The sequence below is a fragment of the Mesocricetus auratus genome, unplaced genomic scaffold (genome assembly GCF_017639785.1).
Source record: "Mesocricetus auratus isolate SY011 unplaced genomic scaffold, BCM_Maur_2.0 Super-Scaffold_100011, whole genome shotgun sequence".
Lineage (NCBI taxonomy): Eukaryota > Metazoa > Chordata > Mammalia > Rodentia > Cricetidae > Mesocricetus > Mesocricetus auratus.
The window spans coordinates 35,275,281-35,295,726 of record NW_024429195.1 but is presented as its reverse complement, the minus strand read 5'-3'; the positions used below and the strand labels follow the sequence as shown (position 1 = coordinate 35,295,726).

The 20,446-nt window shown below is 43.7% G+C and overlaps 1 protein-coding gene across 5 annotated transcripts in view; it reads right to left on the bottom strand.

Moving 5' to 3' along the window:
* Positions 1 to 20,446, bottom strand: part of Fndc3b (fibronectin type III domain containing 3B) — a 284,468-nt gene that overhangs the window by 97,580 nt on the left and 166,442 nt on the right. For all 5 annotated transcript variants that reach the window (XM_021226947.2, XM_005069755.4, XM_013113104.3 and 2 more), the window contains one exon: positions 18,643 to 18,930. In XM_021226947.2, the coding sequence (XP_021082606.1) occupies positions 18,643 to 18,930 (288 nt within the window). The remainder of the gene's footprint in view (positions 1 to 18,642; positions 18,931 to 20,446) is intronic.

Below are 20,446 nucleotides of genomic sequence, written 5' to 3'. Positions count from 1 at the left end.
CAAAATAATTTCAGCAGGAGTTAAAGTATATCTACACTGTTCCCATATTGCATTATAGCAGTTCAACTTAGAAATTCAAATAGATGCTATTAAGACTTATTTCAAAAGCTGGTCACCGAAAGACCATTTCCTGGGATAATTCTATAGACCATTTTGTGTCAATGTGCTAGAAACACAATACTCTCTCTCCTCCCTTCATGCATAGATATAATACTCTGGTGGTGAGGGGCTAGAGCACGCAGTATTGGGCAAAAATTACATGCTAGAGTGTTTTTGCAGCTGACTGTGGCTTGACAGGAAAAGTGCATGCTGGTTCCAAGAGGACAGAAACTTGGTTGGCCCATAAACTAGAACTGTTTTTGGTGTGTTGCACTGCCTGAAATGTCCAAGTGTTCTCCCCCGAACACTTGAGTACAGAGTGTTTCCAAACTGCGTAACTTAGTTATGAGCCCAGCTGTTGTCCGATCACATTTGCAGAAGAAAGCAGTCGTCTCTGTGAAGTCTATCAGCAAAGACAAAAACCCCGTTCTTATATAAAGCACCAACCATCAAAATATGAATTATTCTGTATTAGTTGGATGGCGTTCCTAACAACTTCAGCAGGCACTGGGCACACGTTTCACAAACTTGTCCCAGAAACTGTGTTTCTGAGGGTGCAAGCAGTTACTCTGTGTCAGTCAAAGCCCCTCCCCCCCAATTGCAGGCCAGAGCAAAGAAGGCAATGTGGAAGTGGGGTACACTGAGGGAAGCAAGATAAATAGGCAGAAAGGAACCTACAAGGAGGCAGTGGAGCCACTGGGATGACCTGTATGCACCATGGTACTCTAATTTATTACACATGCACACAAGCTGGAGGCAAGGACGAGTTAGCAGAATTCAGTAACCGTAAACTGAAATGTCTAGTCATGGCTGGTTGTGAACTAGTCTTTACTTCCAAACTTGAAACATGCAGATGTTCATTTTAAAGCAAGCGGAAAAGTCTTATTTTCTTTCCTACCTATTACAGGATAAGGCCATTACTAAGAGTTGGGGCAGGAAACCCCATTAATTATAATGATGCCACCTAAATAAGAGACCTATTAATATTTATCAAATCTAGCAATTTAAAGATCATGTAAGACCAATGGGCCAGCAGCAGAAAGTGAAGTAACCCGGAGAAAATGCCCAGAAGCCTTGAGCTAAGATTCCGACTAGCTTCAACTGGGAAATTGCCGGTGTTTCGTCTGCTCACCAGCTGTGGCCCCTAATCCTCTCCAATAGCTTCAGCTTGCGCAAGTCCATGAGAAACAAGACGTCTTCCAAATTTCATCTCACGTTGGTTGCCAGGATTGATTTTTAGACATCAGCCTCCAGCCGAAAGCAACATAAACTAGATTTGAGCAGCAGGTGTTAACTGAGCAGTGAGAGGCAGCAAGAAGGCAGACAGAGTAGAGAAGGAAAAGATGACACGGGGCTTTCAGGGGACTGTGCTCTCGGGTGGAGGCCTAGGGGCTTCACTAAAGACGCCCCCCTCCCCGAAACACGAAAATAAAGTTTACGTAAGTAAAGAACATCACTTGTAGTTAAACGGTGATGTCATGCTGTGTCTAGCATGAGGCCATGTCCCTTCCCACTTATCACTTCTGCTATGTTTGGGGACTCTCAGCAGAAATTATCTCAGACCTGGGACTGTTGGCTACCAAGTGCCAGCAAGCTCAGGACTGGGCTCTTCAGGACTGTGGGATACTTTCTCACAAGGCTCTATGAAGGGTGGCCATCACAGCCTCACTCAAAGCTCATCTGCTGGAGAAAATACCAAGTTTGAAAGTTGCCGGTAGCTTCAAGGTACTCTGTTTTATTACTCTCAAACACCGAAGGATTCTCCCACCCCTACCCTGCGATGCTTCTACACCCGACTTTTAAGCTTACAACATATTTGTACTTACTTGCTTATATTTAGTTTTAAGCTGTTGCAATTTTAATGTATACTGTTAGGATTTCCTCCCCTAAAGCCAGAATTACAAGCCCCTGCTTGAACCCCGTGCTGACCTGGACCCAGGTGACAATACATAAGCATGAGCTACAAGCCTTGCTTCTGCCCAAATGCACAGAGAAGCACAGGTCTATCCCAGGCTTTCTATCTCCAAAGCTTCCTCTTCTAGATGTGCTTAGGAAAGTCAGCGCTGAATTAAGATGATTCTATCCTGCTTTCAAAATGCCAGTGCACACACTACCCAATAGGGTCTGTTTTCCTGGTGCCCCCACAAATAATTGCGCATCTTGCACTCTTGCTAACATCTGGAAGGTGGTGTCTCTCAAATTTTATTGCATTTAGTTTGTGAACACTCTTGTAAGAACGGAGGGAGCAGTTGGTGCTGCCCTTGCCAGCACAGCCAAGTGGGCATGGAGGCGGAGACTCAAGTGTTAGGACAAAGTGAGCAGCAAGTAAGGTTCCACAGTGCCTCCTAACTCTTAGGAAGAAAAGTTTCTACTTCATTTTCCAGCCAAGTTAATTAGACACAATCCATTCTGAGTAGGAATGGTGCTGGCTAATGAAAGTTAACATATTATTTAAAATATATATATATATATATATATCCTTCTCCAAAGTGCTAGCTGACTCTAAGGGCAGCTGGCACCTGGAAGCACTTCCAGACTACAGAATGAAAAGGGTGAATGGATGGCTCTGAAATGGCGTAGTCAAGAATGTGTTCCTGGAAGTCCTATTTCTTGGAATTACATGAAGTATCACAAGAATTAGGAGAAAAGAGGGAGAACACAAAATTCTGATTAACCGTGGATAAAAACTAACAATGCTAGAAGAAATAACATTGGGCAACCAAAAGTTATCACAGCCACCAAGGGAGGTTCATCCTGCCTTAGGAAACACAGAGGAATGGCGGTAAAAAGTTTCCACATCTATTTAGCAGAAGAAAATGCAAGGCTTAGTGTAGGGAAGGCCACCATCAGTGGGGATGGATTAGGATTAACAGTGAATTTTTACCCAGCATTCAGTTTGTCAAGAAAAAGCATTTCTCTCAGCTGTTTCTTATGCTGCCCAGTTTTGGTGTTTTGATTAATAAACTACCTCACGATTCTTTCCAGCTACAATGGAATTATATTTTTTAACTCCAGCCTTATAAAATGAAAAACAAAAAATCTAAATAGAACACAAATTCAGCAATTTACAGTATCTATAAAAAAGGTTGGCAGTACCCCGAGTGAGATGGAGTAAACAAGAACTCTTTGGCTATGTGTGTAGAATGAATTGGCAGCAGATAGACTGAGAAAATAAGAATTCATTTCACACATGGAAGCTTTATGGAAGTGTTTCATGTGTGCATGCGCACGCACAAATGTACACACACGCACACACGCGCGCACACATGCACACACGCGCGCGCGCGCACACACACACACACACACACACACACACACACACACACACACCCCAAACACTGTAAGGACAGTAGCATGTATTGGATATCTAGAAACTTGTGACTTGTTTCACAAATTTCTACACCTAAGTTACATATATAATATTAACATGTAGGAGGAATTGCAAGAGTGCATATCTGTTGTTGTTTTTTGTTTGTTTGTTTGTTTGTTTTTACGAGACAGGATTTCTCTGTATTGTTTTGGAGGCTATCGGTCCAGCCCAGCCTTGAACTCACAGAGATCTGCCTGCCTCTGCCTCCCGAGTGCTGGGATTAAAGGCGTGCGCCACCACCGCCTGGCTTGCAAGAGTGCATATCTGATCAAATGCTCTGGGAGGTGGTGGCCTGCCTGCTCCAGTCCCAAGGAGCCGCAAAGGGAACAAGCTGACTCCCATCAGCACCCATCCCTGTTGCCTCAAAGCACGCTTGTTCCTAACGGCTGCCACTCAGCAAGACATCAGAGAGTGGAACATCACTCTACACAGCAGGCAATTCCAAAAGCAGTAGGCCATACTGTCCACATTCAATATTTCAACATATTTCCACAAATGTGGCCCAAAAGAAAAGGCAAATCCTACTAAATGGAAAATGCATTTCAGTCTCCAAAGCTGCCCTCAAATGGTAAAACGACTTAACCAGACACACTTGAACAGTTTTGTCCAAAGTCCTTTATTTTTCTCATTTGAATTGGTTCCAAAAGGAACTGGCAGGGCATCGTATATGCCGTGATTGATGCGCCTCTGGAAAGAACACGTAAGTAACTGAACTGCCAGCTCTCCAGGGTAGTCAGAGCAGCACCGCTGAGGTGGAGCTCCAGATTCATCAGAAGTTAAACTAGAAAAGCTGTTCTGGAGGGGTCATGTTGTCCAATGGCCGGATCCACCTCACTCTTCACTGAGATCCGTGCCGCATCGTAAGCAGTGAGAGCACAACCAAATGGACTGAACCAGAACCAGGCTGCAGGGCTCTATTTACTTCTGCCTTCTCTTTCCCAGCTGCTGACAGCCATGCTTTCTGTCTGTGTCCTGACATTACTGGTCATAGCTAAGGCTGGTAACTGCATAATCTAGCTGTGTCTGGTCAAAATTCGTTTCCTCTATATATGTTTTCTTGATTTGAAGAACCTAAGCTCTGCCCTGGCCTCCACCATTCTCATCAACATCCTTTTATAGAACCATCTACAGTTTTGCAAACTCACAGAGGATGAGAGCACCGACTAACTTGATCATCCATTTGACGATGCAGAAGCAATACTACGATGCCTGCCTGACAGCGATGTGTATGTGTGTGTGTATCAATGCCCATGCATATCAATATAGATACATGTATATACAAACATGCATATCCCACAAAATTTGACAAAACTATATAATTCTGGAAGAAAAGGGACAGGTACCAAAAACTATCTCATGTAGTTTACAATGTTCTGTCTTTCCAAGTTAGGCAAAATTCTTGCCCAAAGGTAAAAAGTAAAAATCCATAAAACCTAAGTTTATTGTAACATGCAACAATTACTAAGACTAAAACAAGGCACTTAGACTTGTATGTGCTGCCCAGACCACACATAAAACTTAAGGGGCCAATAACTCTTTTTCAAGATTAGGCCAAACAGATCTGAATAGATGGTAATTCTCAGGAAGACACTGGGACCATCCATGCTGTGGAGAACATCCACTTGACTATACACCTCTCCCTGAGGTTGACTGGGGCCTGTTCCTAAGCACTGATTTCTAGAGATGGTGTTCACAGATTCCAGTATGAAAATGTCCCTGTAGGACTCAGGAACCTAAGTAAAATGGAAAAATTACATGCAAGAGTTCCTACAAAACATTCAGTTCTCTGATAACTCAAATTTTTCTTGAATAAGAGTAATTTTCCAGGAATGAAACCAGCATCTAAATAGAGTATAATTAGCATAACTGTCACCTACAATTAGCTCTCATGAAAGGTTTATTGCCACAGTGCTATCTTCCTCACCAGGACTGATTAATAGCATTCTAGTGATTGTGTCCAGTAAACATTGGGCACTGGGCTCCTTCTCCATTTTATTCCTTGGAGAAAAGGTGTCATGTAGCCCAGGCTAGCCCAGAGCTCCTTATACAGTCAAGGCCAGTCTTAAACTTCTGATTCTCCTGCCTTTACATTCCAAATGCTGAGATTGTGGGCATATCCTACCATGCCAGGCCTCCTCCTTTGATTTCACTATAAAACCCAGTGCAGCCTTAAATAGGTTACTGTCCCCACTCCTGACTCAAAATAGAACATTAACAAAAATTATGCTGGTTGCCAAAGTGACAATATTAGTAAACAATTACCCTAGTTCCTTGTGTCCAATGTTCTTGGCCCCCAGCCTTTCAATTAGTTTTTGACACTGAAAATAGATGGAAGTTAGCTCAGTGACATAGCAGCAGGCGAGGAGCAGAGTATAGAAGGTACTCGGTTTGGAGGTCTACTAATTGTCAGTCACATTGGAGGCCTGGATATGGTTGAATTTTCAATATTTGATTATTACTGACCTATTAAAATGGTAATATCCTTTAGCCTACCCAATATTACAAATGGGTCCTAGAGATGAATTATGAGCAATTCATGTTTTAGCTTTCCTAGGTAGGCAATCTTTACTGCAACTCTTAGCATCAGCCATTGAAATACTCTCTTCTAGGCAGCTTACCTTGCTACTAAGGAGATTATTAAAGATAGAAATAGATAAAGGGAAGCCAGATCCAGAGCAGGCTGATGCAAGAGGGACTTTTGCCCAAGGCCAGCGAGATCTTGTCTCAGAAACAAAGTTAAAAGATAACAACAGTGGATGGACAGAAGGGAAAAGCAGAAGGGTGTAGAAATAATTGAGTCATCCGCCTCCTAAGGAAGGGCCATGAAGTTCTCTAAACGCCATCCTAGTTCACAGATGAACCCCAAAAGCATGTGATGGACTTAATTTAATGCATGGGCAGTCGAACCCGGATGAATGCTGACAGCTGTGGATGTTTTTTTCAAAAACAGTACTAAAAATATTCCTTAACATTCATTTCACTCTTTTTGATGCACTCCATAATATAAAGTAAAAACATCTTGGTAGTAAATGAATGAGCAACTTAATAAAAAAAAAGATAAAATCCAGTCATGCTATAAGTGATAACAAATACATCAAGTCTTAAAAGTTAGATGTACAGAATGAAGAAATGTAAAGAATGAAGAAAAATATAAAAGAGAACAGAACCCTAATTTCTGTGTGCAAAGCATCCTATACATTATCCAGCTGAGAAAACCAAATTGTTGTCATTATAAGTACAGACACTAATATCGAGAACATTATATTGCAATCATGGAGCAGCCAGGTCATGGAACTGTACCCAAATGGCCTAATCATGATCTTTAAAAAGTGATGTAGAAAGCAAGAATGTATACTTGACAAATCAGGCAACTGAGAAGTCAAATGTTATGGTGTGTGTATTACACCAACAGCAGAGCTTTCTCTGGGGAAATATTAATTTGTGTGGTGGGGACTTTCTAACTCAAAAGGGGCAGTTTTGCTTTCAAGCACGAGACCACAACAACCAGAGGTTAAATCATGACAATACTTCGCATACATGCAATTCTTCTCTGAGCTGAAAACACCACTTTGAAATAAACGGCATTGTGCGAAATTGAGTCACTGTCCCATTTACAGTGTAGTAAATGACACTGTCAATATACTTACACACACACACACACACACACACACACACACACACACACACACACACACTTGATAGCTGAATAACGCAGGCCCAGCAGTGCCCTTTCACTTCAGTAACATCGTTTTCTCAAGAGAGTGTCTAAGAGACCTTGATCTTTTACGAGGCTCTTTGGAGCAATATTGCACAAAAAGATAAATTGTCCCAAAGGACTGCATATTATTTTTTTTAAATGTGCTTGGCAAGGCCCTCAAATAGTTTTGAGGAACTCAGTGAACCTAAAGTATGGTGCTTTCCCTAGCCCTCTTAATCTATGAATCTCACTGTTCCATCTCACGTCTTTTCAAGTAATGGGGAGAGGTGAATGGGAGTTCACCATGTGAATTAGCTCATAAATGCACATATGAAACCCTGGTTCAATCAAACTTCGGTAGGTCTGGTTCTCCCACACAGTTTCTACATGCCCCTTTCATGGGGTTTCTGATAAATCTGCAAAGCAAGAAGGGGTTTCACGGACGTGCTATACAAATTCCTTTTACTCTATGTAAAGGTGACCCGAGAGTGACTTCGGGTTCAGAGACTTAAGGTAATCCTGCCAAGTAAAGCCCATTGCCCTTAAGAGCAAATTAACCCAGGGATAAAGAAGATGTGGTTGTTTCTTCTTTAAGTCTAAGTTTCAACTTAATACCCAAAATTAGAAAAATTCTGATTCTAGGTTTTAAAAATAACAGAATGTAAACAAAATTGGACTGCCATTCTGAACATGTTGCTATTCTTAAATTCTACTGAAGAATTGTTTGTTTGTTTGTTTGTTTTGGGCAGGGTCTCAGCAGTCCAGACTGGTTCTCAACTAACCTTTACACAATCTTAAACTGATTTTTCTGCCTCTACTTCAGAGAGCTGTAACCATATACACCACCATGCTCAGTTTATGCTGGGGCTCAAACCCAGAGTTTCATCCACACTAGGAGATTACACTATCACTTAAGCTGCTTCTCCAGTCCCAAGAATGGACTGTAAATTTGGTTGTGAAATCAATGTATTATGGAACACAAAACAGGAAAACCCAAGAGAGAAAAGTGGTTTTATTCACATGGATTGCTGTAAGCAGGCCTTCTGGTAAAAGCCTCTCGGGTCAGAACAGGGCAAAAGGTCTTCTGCTATCTTCCTGGCCTACCCCATGCCTCAGCGGGAAGAAGGAATACATAGCATGGAACTACAAAACCTCTCTCCTTTCTAAATCACCTTTCTTCCACAGTCTAACCTTCCTGGGCACTGTGTGGGCCCCTCCTGCCACTCCTACTTTTAGGACTCTCTCTTACTCAACCGCCATGGCTCTGACACCCCCCCCATCCCCCCCAACCCGCTGTTGAGTCACTCATTTTCTTTTGTGCTTAGGGTACACCATCCCCACCAAAACCAACACATGATTATTTCTGCCCTCTTCCAAAAACCTCAACATGGAAAGACCCATCGCTACAGAGAAGCAATTCCAGAACAAATGAGGCAGCTCACAAAGAAAAACAAAAAACAAAAAAAAAAAACAACAAAAAACTCAGTAATGTACTTGCCTTGGACTTTACTGGAGCTTGAGTGAAATCACCAGAACCCAAGTTACAAACAAACAAACAAATAAAACTGGAGCTAGTGGCCCACATGTCTCTGGGGAACCAGAGACAAGCAGATTCCTGGAGCCAGCCTCGCAATCAGTGAGTTCTGGGTCAGTAGGAGACCTGTCTCAGCAAACCAAAACAAACACACCACAAGCAAAAGTACACTTGAGACTCTGTACTGTGCTCTGTCCCCCTACACACACACACACACACACACACACCACATAGTTACAAAGTTATATCCAGTTAATCCCTCCACCCAGCATTTCTAATCAACAGCAAAGACATCTAGAACATTCACTGGGCTGAGTAGTTTTGGACACGTCAGTGGTCTGTCCTAACTCCCTCCTCGGGCCCAGACAATCCAGATGGGTAGGAGACAGAAGAAACAGAGAGCATCTGGAATGTTAGCCATCGGTCTGTGGGTGGGTGGGTGGCCCTCTGACTCTCCTCCCTCACTTGTCCTTGGCCTTCACTGCCCAGTCACTGTGACCCAGACAGCAGGAGGCCTGGCTTCTCTATACTCCAACAGGAAGCAACTCTTAACCACAGGAAAATGTCTTTTTTCAAACCCCTTGATAAGTGTCTGCAATCACACAGAGAATTCATGACAACCCCTGGAGCTGCTGCTGTTACCTACCCCATTTTATACATATAAGAGGAAAATGAAGCTATGAGAGATTAGTTTTCCTACTCAAGGGTGCATGGCTTCTACACTGGAAGGAAATCTACATCTGAGAAATGGGAAGTGGTTTTGCTCCTATGTGTGTCACACTGATGAAGATGGTGACCTCCACCCCAGTTAAACTCAGAATAGCCTTTAGCAGGAGCAGAAACACACCACATCACTGCATCTACGTGCTGTTTAAAGGGTTCTTGGGGACGATGTGCAGTCTGCCAAAACAGGTAACGACACCATCTAAATGGTGCTCTGATCAGTACCCAAGAAAGTAAAAAGGCAGAGAAAATAGCATGGGTCTTCAGAGCTTAGTACTATGTATGGGGAAAACTCCTCCAAACTCTGCCCTCAGACTTCCCTGCACACTGACTTCCAGAGAAGAAGCAGAGTCTTATCTATACAGACCTCCAGACCTCTATGGTTTGTGAGTGGCAAGCTGCATTCCCATTCTCTGATCTTCAGACAGGCTTTATTTGTACAAGCAAGGTATCACCACACTTGCACACTGTCTTCTTGCATTGAAGTTAGAATCTACTGAGATCTAAGCATGATTTAGTGGGTTAAGATTCTGAACTGACATGACAAAAGCATCAGTGTCATGTCACTGTGTTAGGAGTCAGATGGTGCCAGGCGGTGGTGATGCACACCTTTACCTGGCACTCGAGGGACAGAGGCAAGCGGACCTCTGTGAGTTTGAGGCCAGCCAGGTCTACAGAGTGAGTTCACAGAGAAACCTTGTCTAGAAACAAAACAAAGCCAAACCAGACCAAGTCACATTGCTAGCATCTTTAAAATTTTACAGTGTAACAAAATACAGGAAGAAGGCTAAAGGCAAAGGGGCATTACAACATAACAAGGACAGCATACTGGCTACTGAGTTTGGGCTGTCATTCTTGTCTCTGCCGAGCTACCAAGCTTGTCTTCCTAGAAGTAAGGTTAGCACCCCAGTAATAGTGGCGGATGGGCACGCCGAGGAGTCATTCATAGTTTGGTTCCTTCCCTCCTGGACCTTTGAGAAGACTGGCCCAGTCACAAAGCTCACAGGTATTCCTGATCAACCTTCTGTCCATCCCACAGTCTTCTTTCCCATCCCACAAGGACGGGTCCTAGGTTAGCTGGGCCCTCACCCGAGCCTGCCCGAGGCCAACCTGGCTGATGGGAGTGGTGGAGCCAACTGCTGTCTTCCTGCTGAGGAGAGTTGTCTTCCTGCTGAGGAGAGTGCCTTTCACTGTGCTCCAGGGATGCACCCTGTCCCCTGAAGGACTAAAAGCTACCCCGGCTTGTTCAGACCATTTTCACTTTCCAGACTTGGCAGACAGAATGGGAGGATTCCAGGGACCTGAGCTCACTTTTAATGGTTTTTTTTTCATGTTTTCTTGGTATCTTTGCCATGTTCAAGATTTACAGGCAGCAGAAAGCAAGCAAACACTGAGGATTTACATCAACAGCAGAGGTATGTGTGAAGCAATCCAGAAAAGCTACAGTACCAATGCAGAGCGGGCAATGTACAGGGGGCCCTGTGTCCTCCCTGCTTCTCTCTCATGTGTGTGGAGTACATGTCTGTATGCACATCCACATGAGTAGAGGGGACCCAAGGATGATGCTGATGTCTTCCTTCATCACTCTCCACTTTATATAATGAAGGTGGTTCCCAGTTGAACCTGGAGCTCATTGATTGGCTAGCCTAGCTGGTAAGTACTCTTGGAAATCCCTGTCTCTCTTCCCTCCCCTCCCATTACAATGCTGAGATTAAAGATGGCAGCCACACCTGCCTGGCTTTTATCACATGGTGTCTGCACTCAAATTTGTGCAGCATGTGCCGTTAACTCGGCCCTTGATCTTTTTTATTACTAGGAAATCAACTTTCATGATAATTGGGGGCAAACAGACCCCTCCCCTCTGTGTGTGTGTGTGTGTGTGTGTGTGTGTTCTACTTTAAGACAGAATCTCTTGCTGTTCATGGCGTGCATGCCAGGCTAGTCAGTCATTATCTTCGGGAGACTCCCATTTCCGCCTCCCGGGTAAGTTACTATACCCAGAGTTAAGTGGGTTCTCAGGACTTGAACACAGGTGCTCACACTTGCTTGACCACTGAGCCATCTCCCCAGCCCATGTACCACTATCTGAGCAGTGGCTGCAAAATATAGGAAGAGAAAAAGTTGTCAAGGAGCACCCCCAATAAACAATTAAAATCTAAGCAGCAGATGATGGGGTGTCCTGTGGGGCCAGAAGCAGGCACCATTGCTACAGAAGGAGCCTGAGTCTTTGCATTCTTAATTATTCCAAGGTCAAATGCTGAAAGTGTGAGGCCTGGGTTTTGACTCCTGTGTTTGGAACTCTTACCACTGAGTCTCTATCTTCCCCAGGGACACTGTGAGGGCTGCAGGTCACAGCGTCAGCTATCCCTTCTATATTAGTGACACAAAAGGAACTCTCCACACCAGTGTCCCATTAATACCTATCATCACACAGAATATATTTCAACCGAACCATGAATTTTAACTGAATGCCTCCCACCCCTCTCTCTCCATTCCCATTTTCCTAGCCTCACCACTTGAAATCATGATTCAAACTGGGACGGCCTTCATTAAGCCACTATTTGTCAAATGCCTCAGTGCTGACCGTAGCTTGGAGTGCCCACTGAGCACAGTAATGGCAAGGGCAGGTGAGCACTATAGGAGTGTGAGGGCAACCTGGACTACACCGAGAGCTATATAATAAGAGACACTGTCTCAAAAAAGAAAAAAATCCTATTATTAATAAGAACTGCTCTAATGTCACTGACGGTAACACATCTGCTTATTACACATACCAAATGACACATGATTAAACAATCTCTCAACCCTACCCCCTTCAACAGTGTACATGCAATGCATGAGAAGCCATCCTCACTCGGGTCAGGGATGAGTAAAGCTGCTGGGATAGTTTTGTCACACAGGAGACACCACTCGGTATCACCTCCATTTTTCTCGTTACCTCCTCCTCCCCATTCAGCTGCGCTTGCTCAGGATGAACAGGACTGTTCTGGAGTGGATTTTTAAAACACTGGGTGTATTTTATTTTTTTTTAGGTATGCAAGTGTTTTTTATGCGTGCGTGTGTGCGTGCGTGCGTGCGTGTGTGTGTGTGTGTGTGTGTGTGTGTGTGTGTGTGTGTGTTTTGGGTTTTGGTTTTGGCTTTTTTTGCATGTATGTACATGCACCACATGCATGCAGTGCCCACAGGGGCTGGAAAGGGCTGATGCCTGCAGATGGATTACAGAGAGCTGTGAGGTACTGTGCCAGTGCTAGCAACGGAACCTGGTACCCTGGCAAGAGCAGCAAGCATACTGAGCCACTGAGCCCTCTCCCTACCTCCTCACACCCCTACCTCGCTCTCAAGTCAAGCTCTCCCTATGCAGCTAGGCTGGCCTGGAATGGGCAATCCTCCTGACTCAACCTTGAGATTAGGAGCACATACCGCTATACCTGGCAGATACCTTTATGTTATTGATAGCAGATCATCATCAAAGCCTTTAGACTTCTTTTGCTTTTGCTTTTTGTTTGTTTTTTTTCTTCAAGGCAGGGTTTCTCACTGATAACTGCCCTGGATGTTGTGGAACTCAACAGATCAGGTTGGCTTAGAAATCACAGAGGTTTATATGCGTCTTCTTCCCAAGCGCTGGGATAAAAGGTGTGCGCCCCCCCGCCTGCTCAGCTCTGCTTTGTTTTTTATGGAGATTTATTAACTTTCCCTCTATTTGCATGGGGTTTGGCCTCGCACATATATATCTGTGCATCACATGTATGTCCTTCCATACAGGACAGAAGAGGGAGCTGGATCCTCCTGGAACTGTAGTTACAGATGTTTGCAAGCTACCATATAGGGGGATCAAGTCTGGATCCTCTAAAACAGAGCCAATGCTCTTAACCACTGAGCCATCTCTGTAGCACAAAGCTTTCATTTCTTAACTCTTAATTTACATAATCTTCCTAGACTCACCCAAGAGGATCCCCTACTTTGGAAGGACAACTCTGGCTGAGAACTGGCTGTCACTGAGGAACTGCTTACTAATAAATTATGCTTTGGTTTCTGCCGTGAATTGGGTGGAAAGAAGGAGACTTAGTCTCACTGAACCTCTGGGGCGAGCAGTAAAGACTGTTTCAGCAGGGCATTGGCCTCAGGGCAGGCTCAAGGCCCTCACTCTTGCACAACAATCTGCATGTAAAAACAAAATGTTTCCACTCCTTCTCTTGAAGATCTGTATTCAATATACAAACACCAATCTAAAAATCAAATGCTTCAAGAAAAGAAAAGAGAAGCAATGCTATCCTGTGCTGTCTGTTTTTACTAACTTATCTGCTACCTAACATCCTGAGAAGAGAGGCTTCACACTGACCTATCTGCTATTTAACATGTTGAGGAGGGAGGCTTCACAGAAAAGGGGACTTCTGACTGAGCTGGTTCTGGAAGAACTGAGTTGGAATTTACTAGACAGAAGAGTTGGAAAAACAGGGCAGGAAAAGATCACAAACCACACTGATGGAATGGGATCAACCACAGGGTATCTGGTGGAACCTCTGACAGACCACAAAAAGCAGGGTATTACCCTTCAGGCGATTTAGACTCTGCAGATGATTGGGTGCCGCAGGGGCTTGGTAGGGAACAGCATGTTCAGATGTATTTAGCTGTAGCCATAGCATGGAGAATAGGATTGCCAGACTCTAAGAAACAGAAGGAGGCAGGGGAATCCTAGATGGAGCTTAACAAACACAGGCAGAGACGCCAAGGACAGGGCATATGAGAAAAGAGGTTCAGAGTTCCTTCTTCCCACACTGAGGCCATGAGAAGCTACGAATCTTTGTACAACATGTACCACTGGCCCCAGCCTGGGGTGCTTCTCTACCCCAATAACAACCTCTCTCAGGAGAACCTGGAAGGGCAGTGCTCTAAATGTTAGGGTGAACCTCCATAACACAAGGGTGCACGCTAAGGAAGCCTGTCTGACTTCAGGAGAAGAAATGTGAGGGAGGGGATATGGAGGAAAAAAGAGGGTTGGAGATGTAGTTCAGTCAGTAGAGTGCTTGCTAGCAAGCATGAAGACCTGGGTTCAATACCCAGAACCCCACAAACAGGAGTCGGGGTGCCTATCTGTGATCTTAGTATTTAAGGAGGCGGGGGAGGGGGATTGAAGAATCAGTAATCTGAGGAAGGAGGTTGCAGGGAAAGGGAAAGGGTCATCAGAGAAGGTGGAGGAATACCCGCCTTGATGAAATAGAGTCCCAAGCATCCGAGGAAATGAACGCCCAAGTCCTAAGGACTACCATTTCATTGAGGTATTAAAAAGTGTGTTAGGCTTTTCAATATTCAGTCGTGGGGACTGAAGTATCCACTGTACAAACGAGGCCACAGAAATTTAGGGAATGATGAAGGCAAATCATTAGTGAGTGACAATGAAGCCTAGCATGTCTAATATTGATGTTCCAACTGTTCTCAGCCCATGGCCTATCATCAGCTCCAAGGGCCTGCAAGGGGACAGAAATTCTGACTGTTGCTGAAGGTGTGATGGGTTTTGGACCATTGAGCTGCTTTCACCTGCAGGTGAAAGCAAAGACAGGATGATAGAGACATAAGTTTGGAGTGCTTGCGCAGTGTAGCAGTTAGTTCCAGGAAGAGGGAATGGTCCCGTGGCTGCACCTGTTCAAAGAAAAGCTCGCTCTGGAAAACAAAGCCATTCAAAACTCCGAATCACTTACAATATGTGAACATCACTGCGTATGCACTATGAACTAAGCACAGTACTGGGGAGGTGGGGGAAGAAGAGGACAGAGCTGCTCGTGGAGCCTACGCCTACTCTGCGAACTGTCTGTTCTCTAGAAGTCCTTCACCTTACAATCACTGCCTTCTGCCTTCACTGAGCATTAGCCCAACTCGGGGGCTGAGGGGAGAGGGTGTGAATCACTGAGAAGAGGAAATGAAGTTCAGGTGTCTCTGGTTCAAGGTCCTATCTGTGCTTCTGAAGTGGTTAACTGACAACCAGGACACCCTTTTTTCTTCTAAAGGCTGTCACTCACATCCGTGTGTCTTCCTGGCAATGCCAGCTTTTCACTCTTGCAGGAGCAATTAGTTTTATTATACAAACCACATGGATTGGAAGCTGACTAGCCCTGTCCTGTGCCTTTAAGACTGGACTGAGGTCTCAAGTGTGCTTGGGCACACACTCTAGCACTGAGTTGCATCTCTGGTCCCTACCCATCCCTTTAAAAATCCTTTGTTTAGTGTGACAATAAACAGGTAGATGACTAATGCTGACTCCCTGAAAAACAAGAAAATTATGAAGCATTGAGATTGGTATTCTCTGGAAATGCAAATGACACATCAGAAGCAGAATAAGGAAAGATACCACAAGCCATGTGCTGGGATTAAGGACACATCCTGGTCTTGAACAAACCACACATGAAAATCATAACAGCGTTAACTGCAGTTTAATATTAATTAGGTGGTGCTGAGAGCTTAAGAGTGATCAAAAGCACTAATGGTCCAGTTACCTGGTGAGCCATCTCCCCAGCCCCTGCGATTTTCATTTCTTGGTTAAACCATGTGGAGAGAAGGACCGGCTGATTCTGGAGGTGAAAGCTAATGTAATGAGTAAGGGGTCACAGGACAGGTGGACTGATCTCATTCTGCTCAAAGAAATGTTGGGTTCTTTGGGTCCAAAGCAAACGTGAGCTCACCACCATCTTAAAAAATAACTGCTTTCTATACAACAGCCAAAGCCACATGCTTCCCAACAATCCCGCCTTCTTTCTCTCATGTGAAGTCCATGAAAATGCTCGGAAACCCAGGAATGAGCATTCCATACAAGATGCCAATGCAAAGCCAGCCCTTTCCCAAAAGCGACAATATTAAAATACAGAGTGGAGAGCACGCTTAGGTACATGAGTTGTGAAATAATTGCATGCAGAGGAAAGCGATTGGTCTTGACAAAGTGAGTCTACAGCTGCATTAATTTTTGCACTAACTTCAACACTACGTCACCTAATCTGCCTTCCTGTATTGCCTTTGCTCATGATCTTACACGTAAATTTACTTCCAGTCCCAGTACCTACATAACTTCCCTTAAATCTAGAGACCATGAACATTCCCTTTTCATATTTGGTGATTTCTTCCATCTTCCTTTGAATAATCTATGCCTAATTTTCTGTGTGTGTGTGTGTGTGTGTGTGTGAGTGTGTGTGTGTGTGTGTGTGTGTGTGTGTGTGTGTAAGAGAGAAACAGAGAGAGAGAGAGAATGAGAATAAGAATTCTCTTCTATGGTTAAATTCAAAAATTGTTAATACATACTCCATCTTATATTTAATATGACATTATTTCACAAGCACAATCAAATAATGTGTCAGGACACAAAATATTTTAAAACAAGAAAACCAATTCCAAACAGCAACTGTCCTGTGTTTAGACTTCAGTTATTTTAACACAGTGGTATGAGTCTAAACTCCACAAAAATGGGTAGATGAGGCAGGAAGACAGCTTGTGCCTTAGAAGATTGAAGTACATCTTGAGCAACATAGGAAGTCTCATACCTCAGAGAGAAGAGTATTTCCTACAGCAGACACAGCACCTTCACTTAGGAGCTGTTTCAAAGACTCTCAACTCCGAGTCCTTTTCACATACTATCTGTGTTCTGTTTAATAATTCTCCAAGTGCAATGACTGCAGGAAATGGGGACAACAAAGAAGACAATAAAGGCCAGCATCAGAAGAACCCACACTGCCCTCACAGGTCACTGTTTCGCCACTGTCCTTCTGTTGTACTACAACTTATCAGTTGTGAATGGATTACAGGGAAATTCCATCTACAAGCCTGTCAGATGCCAACCTTCTACAGACACGCAAATACACACAATTTCTACATTTTCCAGTCACAAATGTCCTCATAGTACATATGATTTATGAACATAAGGAATTGTTTGGGCTAGAGAGGGTTTAGTACAGTTGTTCTCAACCTGTGGGCCTCAAATCCTTTGTGTGTATGAGGGGGAGGATCCTTTCTCAGAGGTCACCTAAGACCAATGGAAAACACAGATAATCACATTATGATTCATCACAGTAGCAAAATTACAGTTATAAAGTAGCAATGAAAAGATTCATGGTAGGAATCTCAAGAACATGAGGGTCGCAGCATTAGGAAGGGTGAGAAGCACTGGCTTAGAAGATAAAGTGTCTGCTGTGCAAGCTTGAGGGTGTGAATTTGAATCCAAGTGCCTACACAGAAATCCAGGCAGGCACGCATGCACACACACGGGCACAATGTGCCCAACTACAGTGCTGTGGAGGTTGGGGACAGGGATCACTGGGCCTCCTGGCTGCCAGTCTAGCTCCAGGGTTAGGGAAAGACCCTGTCTGAAAAGAATAAGGTGGAGGGAGAGCAAGGAAGATATTCAATATTCTCCTCTGGCCTCTGCATGCACTTAGAAAAATGAGCACATGTACCACATTCAAATACATATATGCAGTCACACACATACTCACAAAGGGCTGGGTGCCATATCAGTTATCTATGCCTGACTCCTGTTCATCTTTGCTTGCCAGTATTTATTTAGATTTATAACTTCATATAGTGGTCAAAATGTTACCTGCTTTAGTCTTCTGCATGTCTATGTTTTTTTCAGCCATACATATGCATGTCTATGTATGTCTTTCAGCCTTCCATATGTCTACCGAAAAAGCCTGCTTTTTTTTTCCTATAGCAATGACTACCTCCAAATTTCACTTAAAATGTAATTAAATATAAGCATGCCCCCTCAGCCCCACCGATCTATCCCCACAAGATTAAACTACAAAGTGTACACTACACAGCCTTCTGAGCTGCTGCCTCCACTCAGGGTGAGCCTGACTCTCTACCTCATCCATCTGTGATGCCAAACGACATTAAGAGCTACCCTTGCCTGAAGCTCAACTTCGGCTCCAGCCGTGCACAGCCAACTTCACTACAACATCAAATAACTACAGCTGTTTTCAGGAGGTATAATTACTTGGGATTAGAATTAGCCCACGCTTGCCAGAAAAAGATTCAATTTGTTATCTTCCATATCTCTCAATGTAGCATAAAACCAGCAGAAGCAGGCCAATGTGAAAACAATTTCCAATACTGTTTCTGAGATGAAATGTGATGAAAAATTCACATAAGATGCTATGGTAGCCTTTCCTTTCTAACAAAGGGATAAGGTCCACCCTGTAAGAGATGGAGCCCTCAAAATGCCCAGGTCCACACCATTACCTTGCAGGTCCGAATCACTGGACTTGGGGCTGCTTCTTGCTCTTCGCTCTGACTTCTTGATCCCAGGGCCACCTCCGCTTCCACCGCCCACTCCACTGCTTCCTCCACTGTGACCTTTCCCGTAGCCGTTGTACACAGTGGCACAGTTGCTCTTGTAGATGGTGGAAGGTGGGCTGTTCAGGCGGTTCTGGCGGTCAATCTGGCGGTCCTTCAGCTTTTTGTGTGGTGGCTTGCTATACTGGTCTTCTCGGGTGATGTAGCTCGACATTCCATACAGTGGGATAATTTCTAAAAAGCAGTGTGTGTGATAAATACAAGCTTAGTCTACCTCTGCCCCAGTAAGTGATTACAAGGTCAAATAACCTGACCCCTGCAGGAAGCAATGCAAGGTAGTTGCTTTGCATTATAAAATATACTTTAAAACAATGCTGCATACATTATATGTTCACAGGATTTGTATTCCTTTCCAACTATTCAAGGGATCATCAGTTATTAAAGCAACACAGTATTATAGAATTTCCCATAAATTATGGAGGGAAATGAAGACAACAAGATTATCCCTAAAGACTTCAATGACTGGTGAATTTATAACTAAATTTGATCTTGCCTGTCTCAATGTCTTTAGTAGATGCAATAAGAGAACAAATGAAATACCCCTTTACATATGTATATAGATTCGAAACATGTAAAAGTATAACTAATCTTAGAGATACAACATTTTTATCGAAACGTAGAGAATTAGCATACTACGAAAAGTTGTTTTGGGCATAAAGAAGCCAACAACTGGAGAAAATTATTAAAGAGACTAAACAGACAAGTCGTCGTTAAAGTAACCAAGATATAAAATGAGGGAAAAGAAGTGTGAAAAAGATGAGCCACCTTTGCATCTGTAGCTAGCATTAGCAGCTGCCTTTCCAACCCTAGCTTTTGGCGGGAGGTGGCGTTTCCCTCACTGTGCATACTTCTAACTGGGGAAGGAGAGACAGGGACTCTCAACAGTTCTTAGGATCTTAGCAGAGAGATTTTATTTTACTCATTTAATTTTTGGAAATTTAATATATGTGTCTGACTGTTTTGCCTGCATATACGTCTGTGCACCATGGGTGCAGATGACTGGCGAGTGACCATGTAGGTGCTGAGAATTCAATCTGGGACCAATGCTCTTAACGGCTGAGCCCGCTCTCTGCCCCTGCCTCATTTTTCTCAAAGAGTTATTGTTTTTCACATGTGTATCTCATGTGTGCAGGTGCCATGGAGGCCAGAAGACAATGCTGGATCACCTGGAACTGGCCGCCAATGAAGGTGCTGGGAACCAAACCCAGGTCCTCTACAAGAACAGGAAGTGCTCTGAACCACAGGGCCTCCTCTCCAGCCTCAGGAAATTTTACATGTGGTATTTTTTTAGGTATATTTTGGCATAAACAAAACGACAACATATAACACAGATAATACATCCTTATCTCTTTTCAGGAATAAAAGGACTTCTCAAATATACAGTAACTATATAAATTATATGTCACTTGTGGGCATAAAAAGAGAGGACTAACCATAATTTCTAGGAATAAACAACCTAAAGCAAGACAGTGCTGAGCAGGAATGCACGAGAAACTACATAATTTAACTAAGATCTCAGTCCTTCAAAGGTAAAGCCCTGCTATTCATGCCCTTTCTGGTCACACAGATTATTTACATCCTTACAAAACAGCCAGTGTGGACCAGAGAATGTGAGAAAACAAGTACAGCCATATTCAGAAAGAGTGTGTTTAAATCAACTATACTGACATATGTCAGATGCTGGCAACTG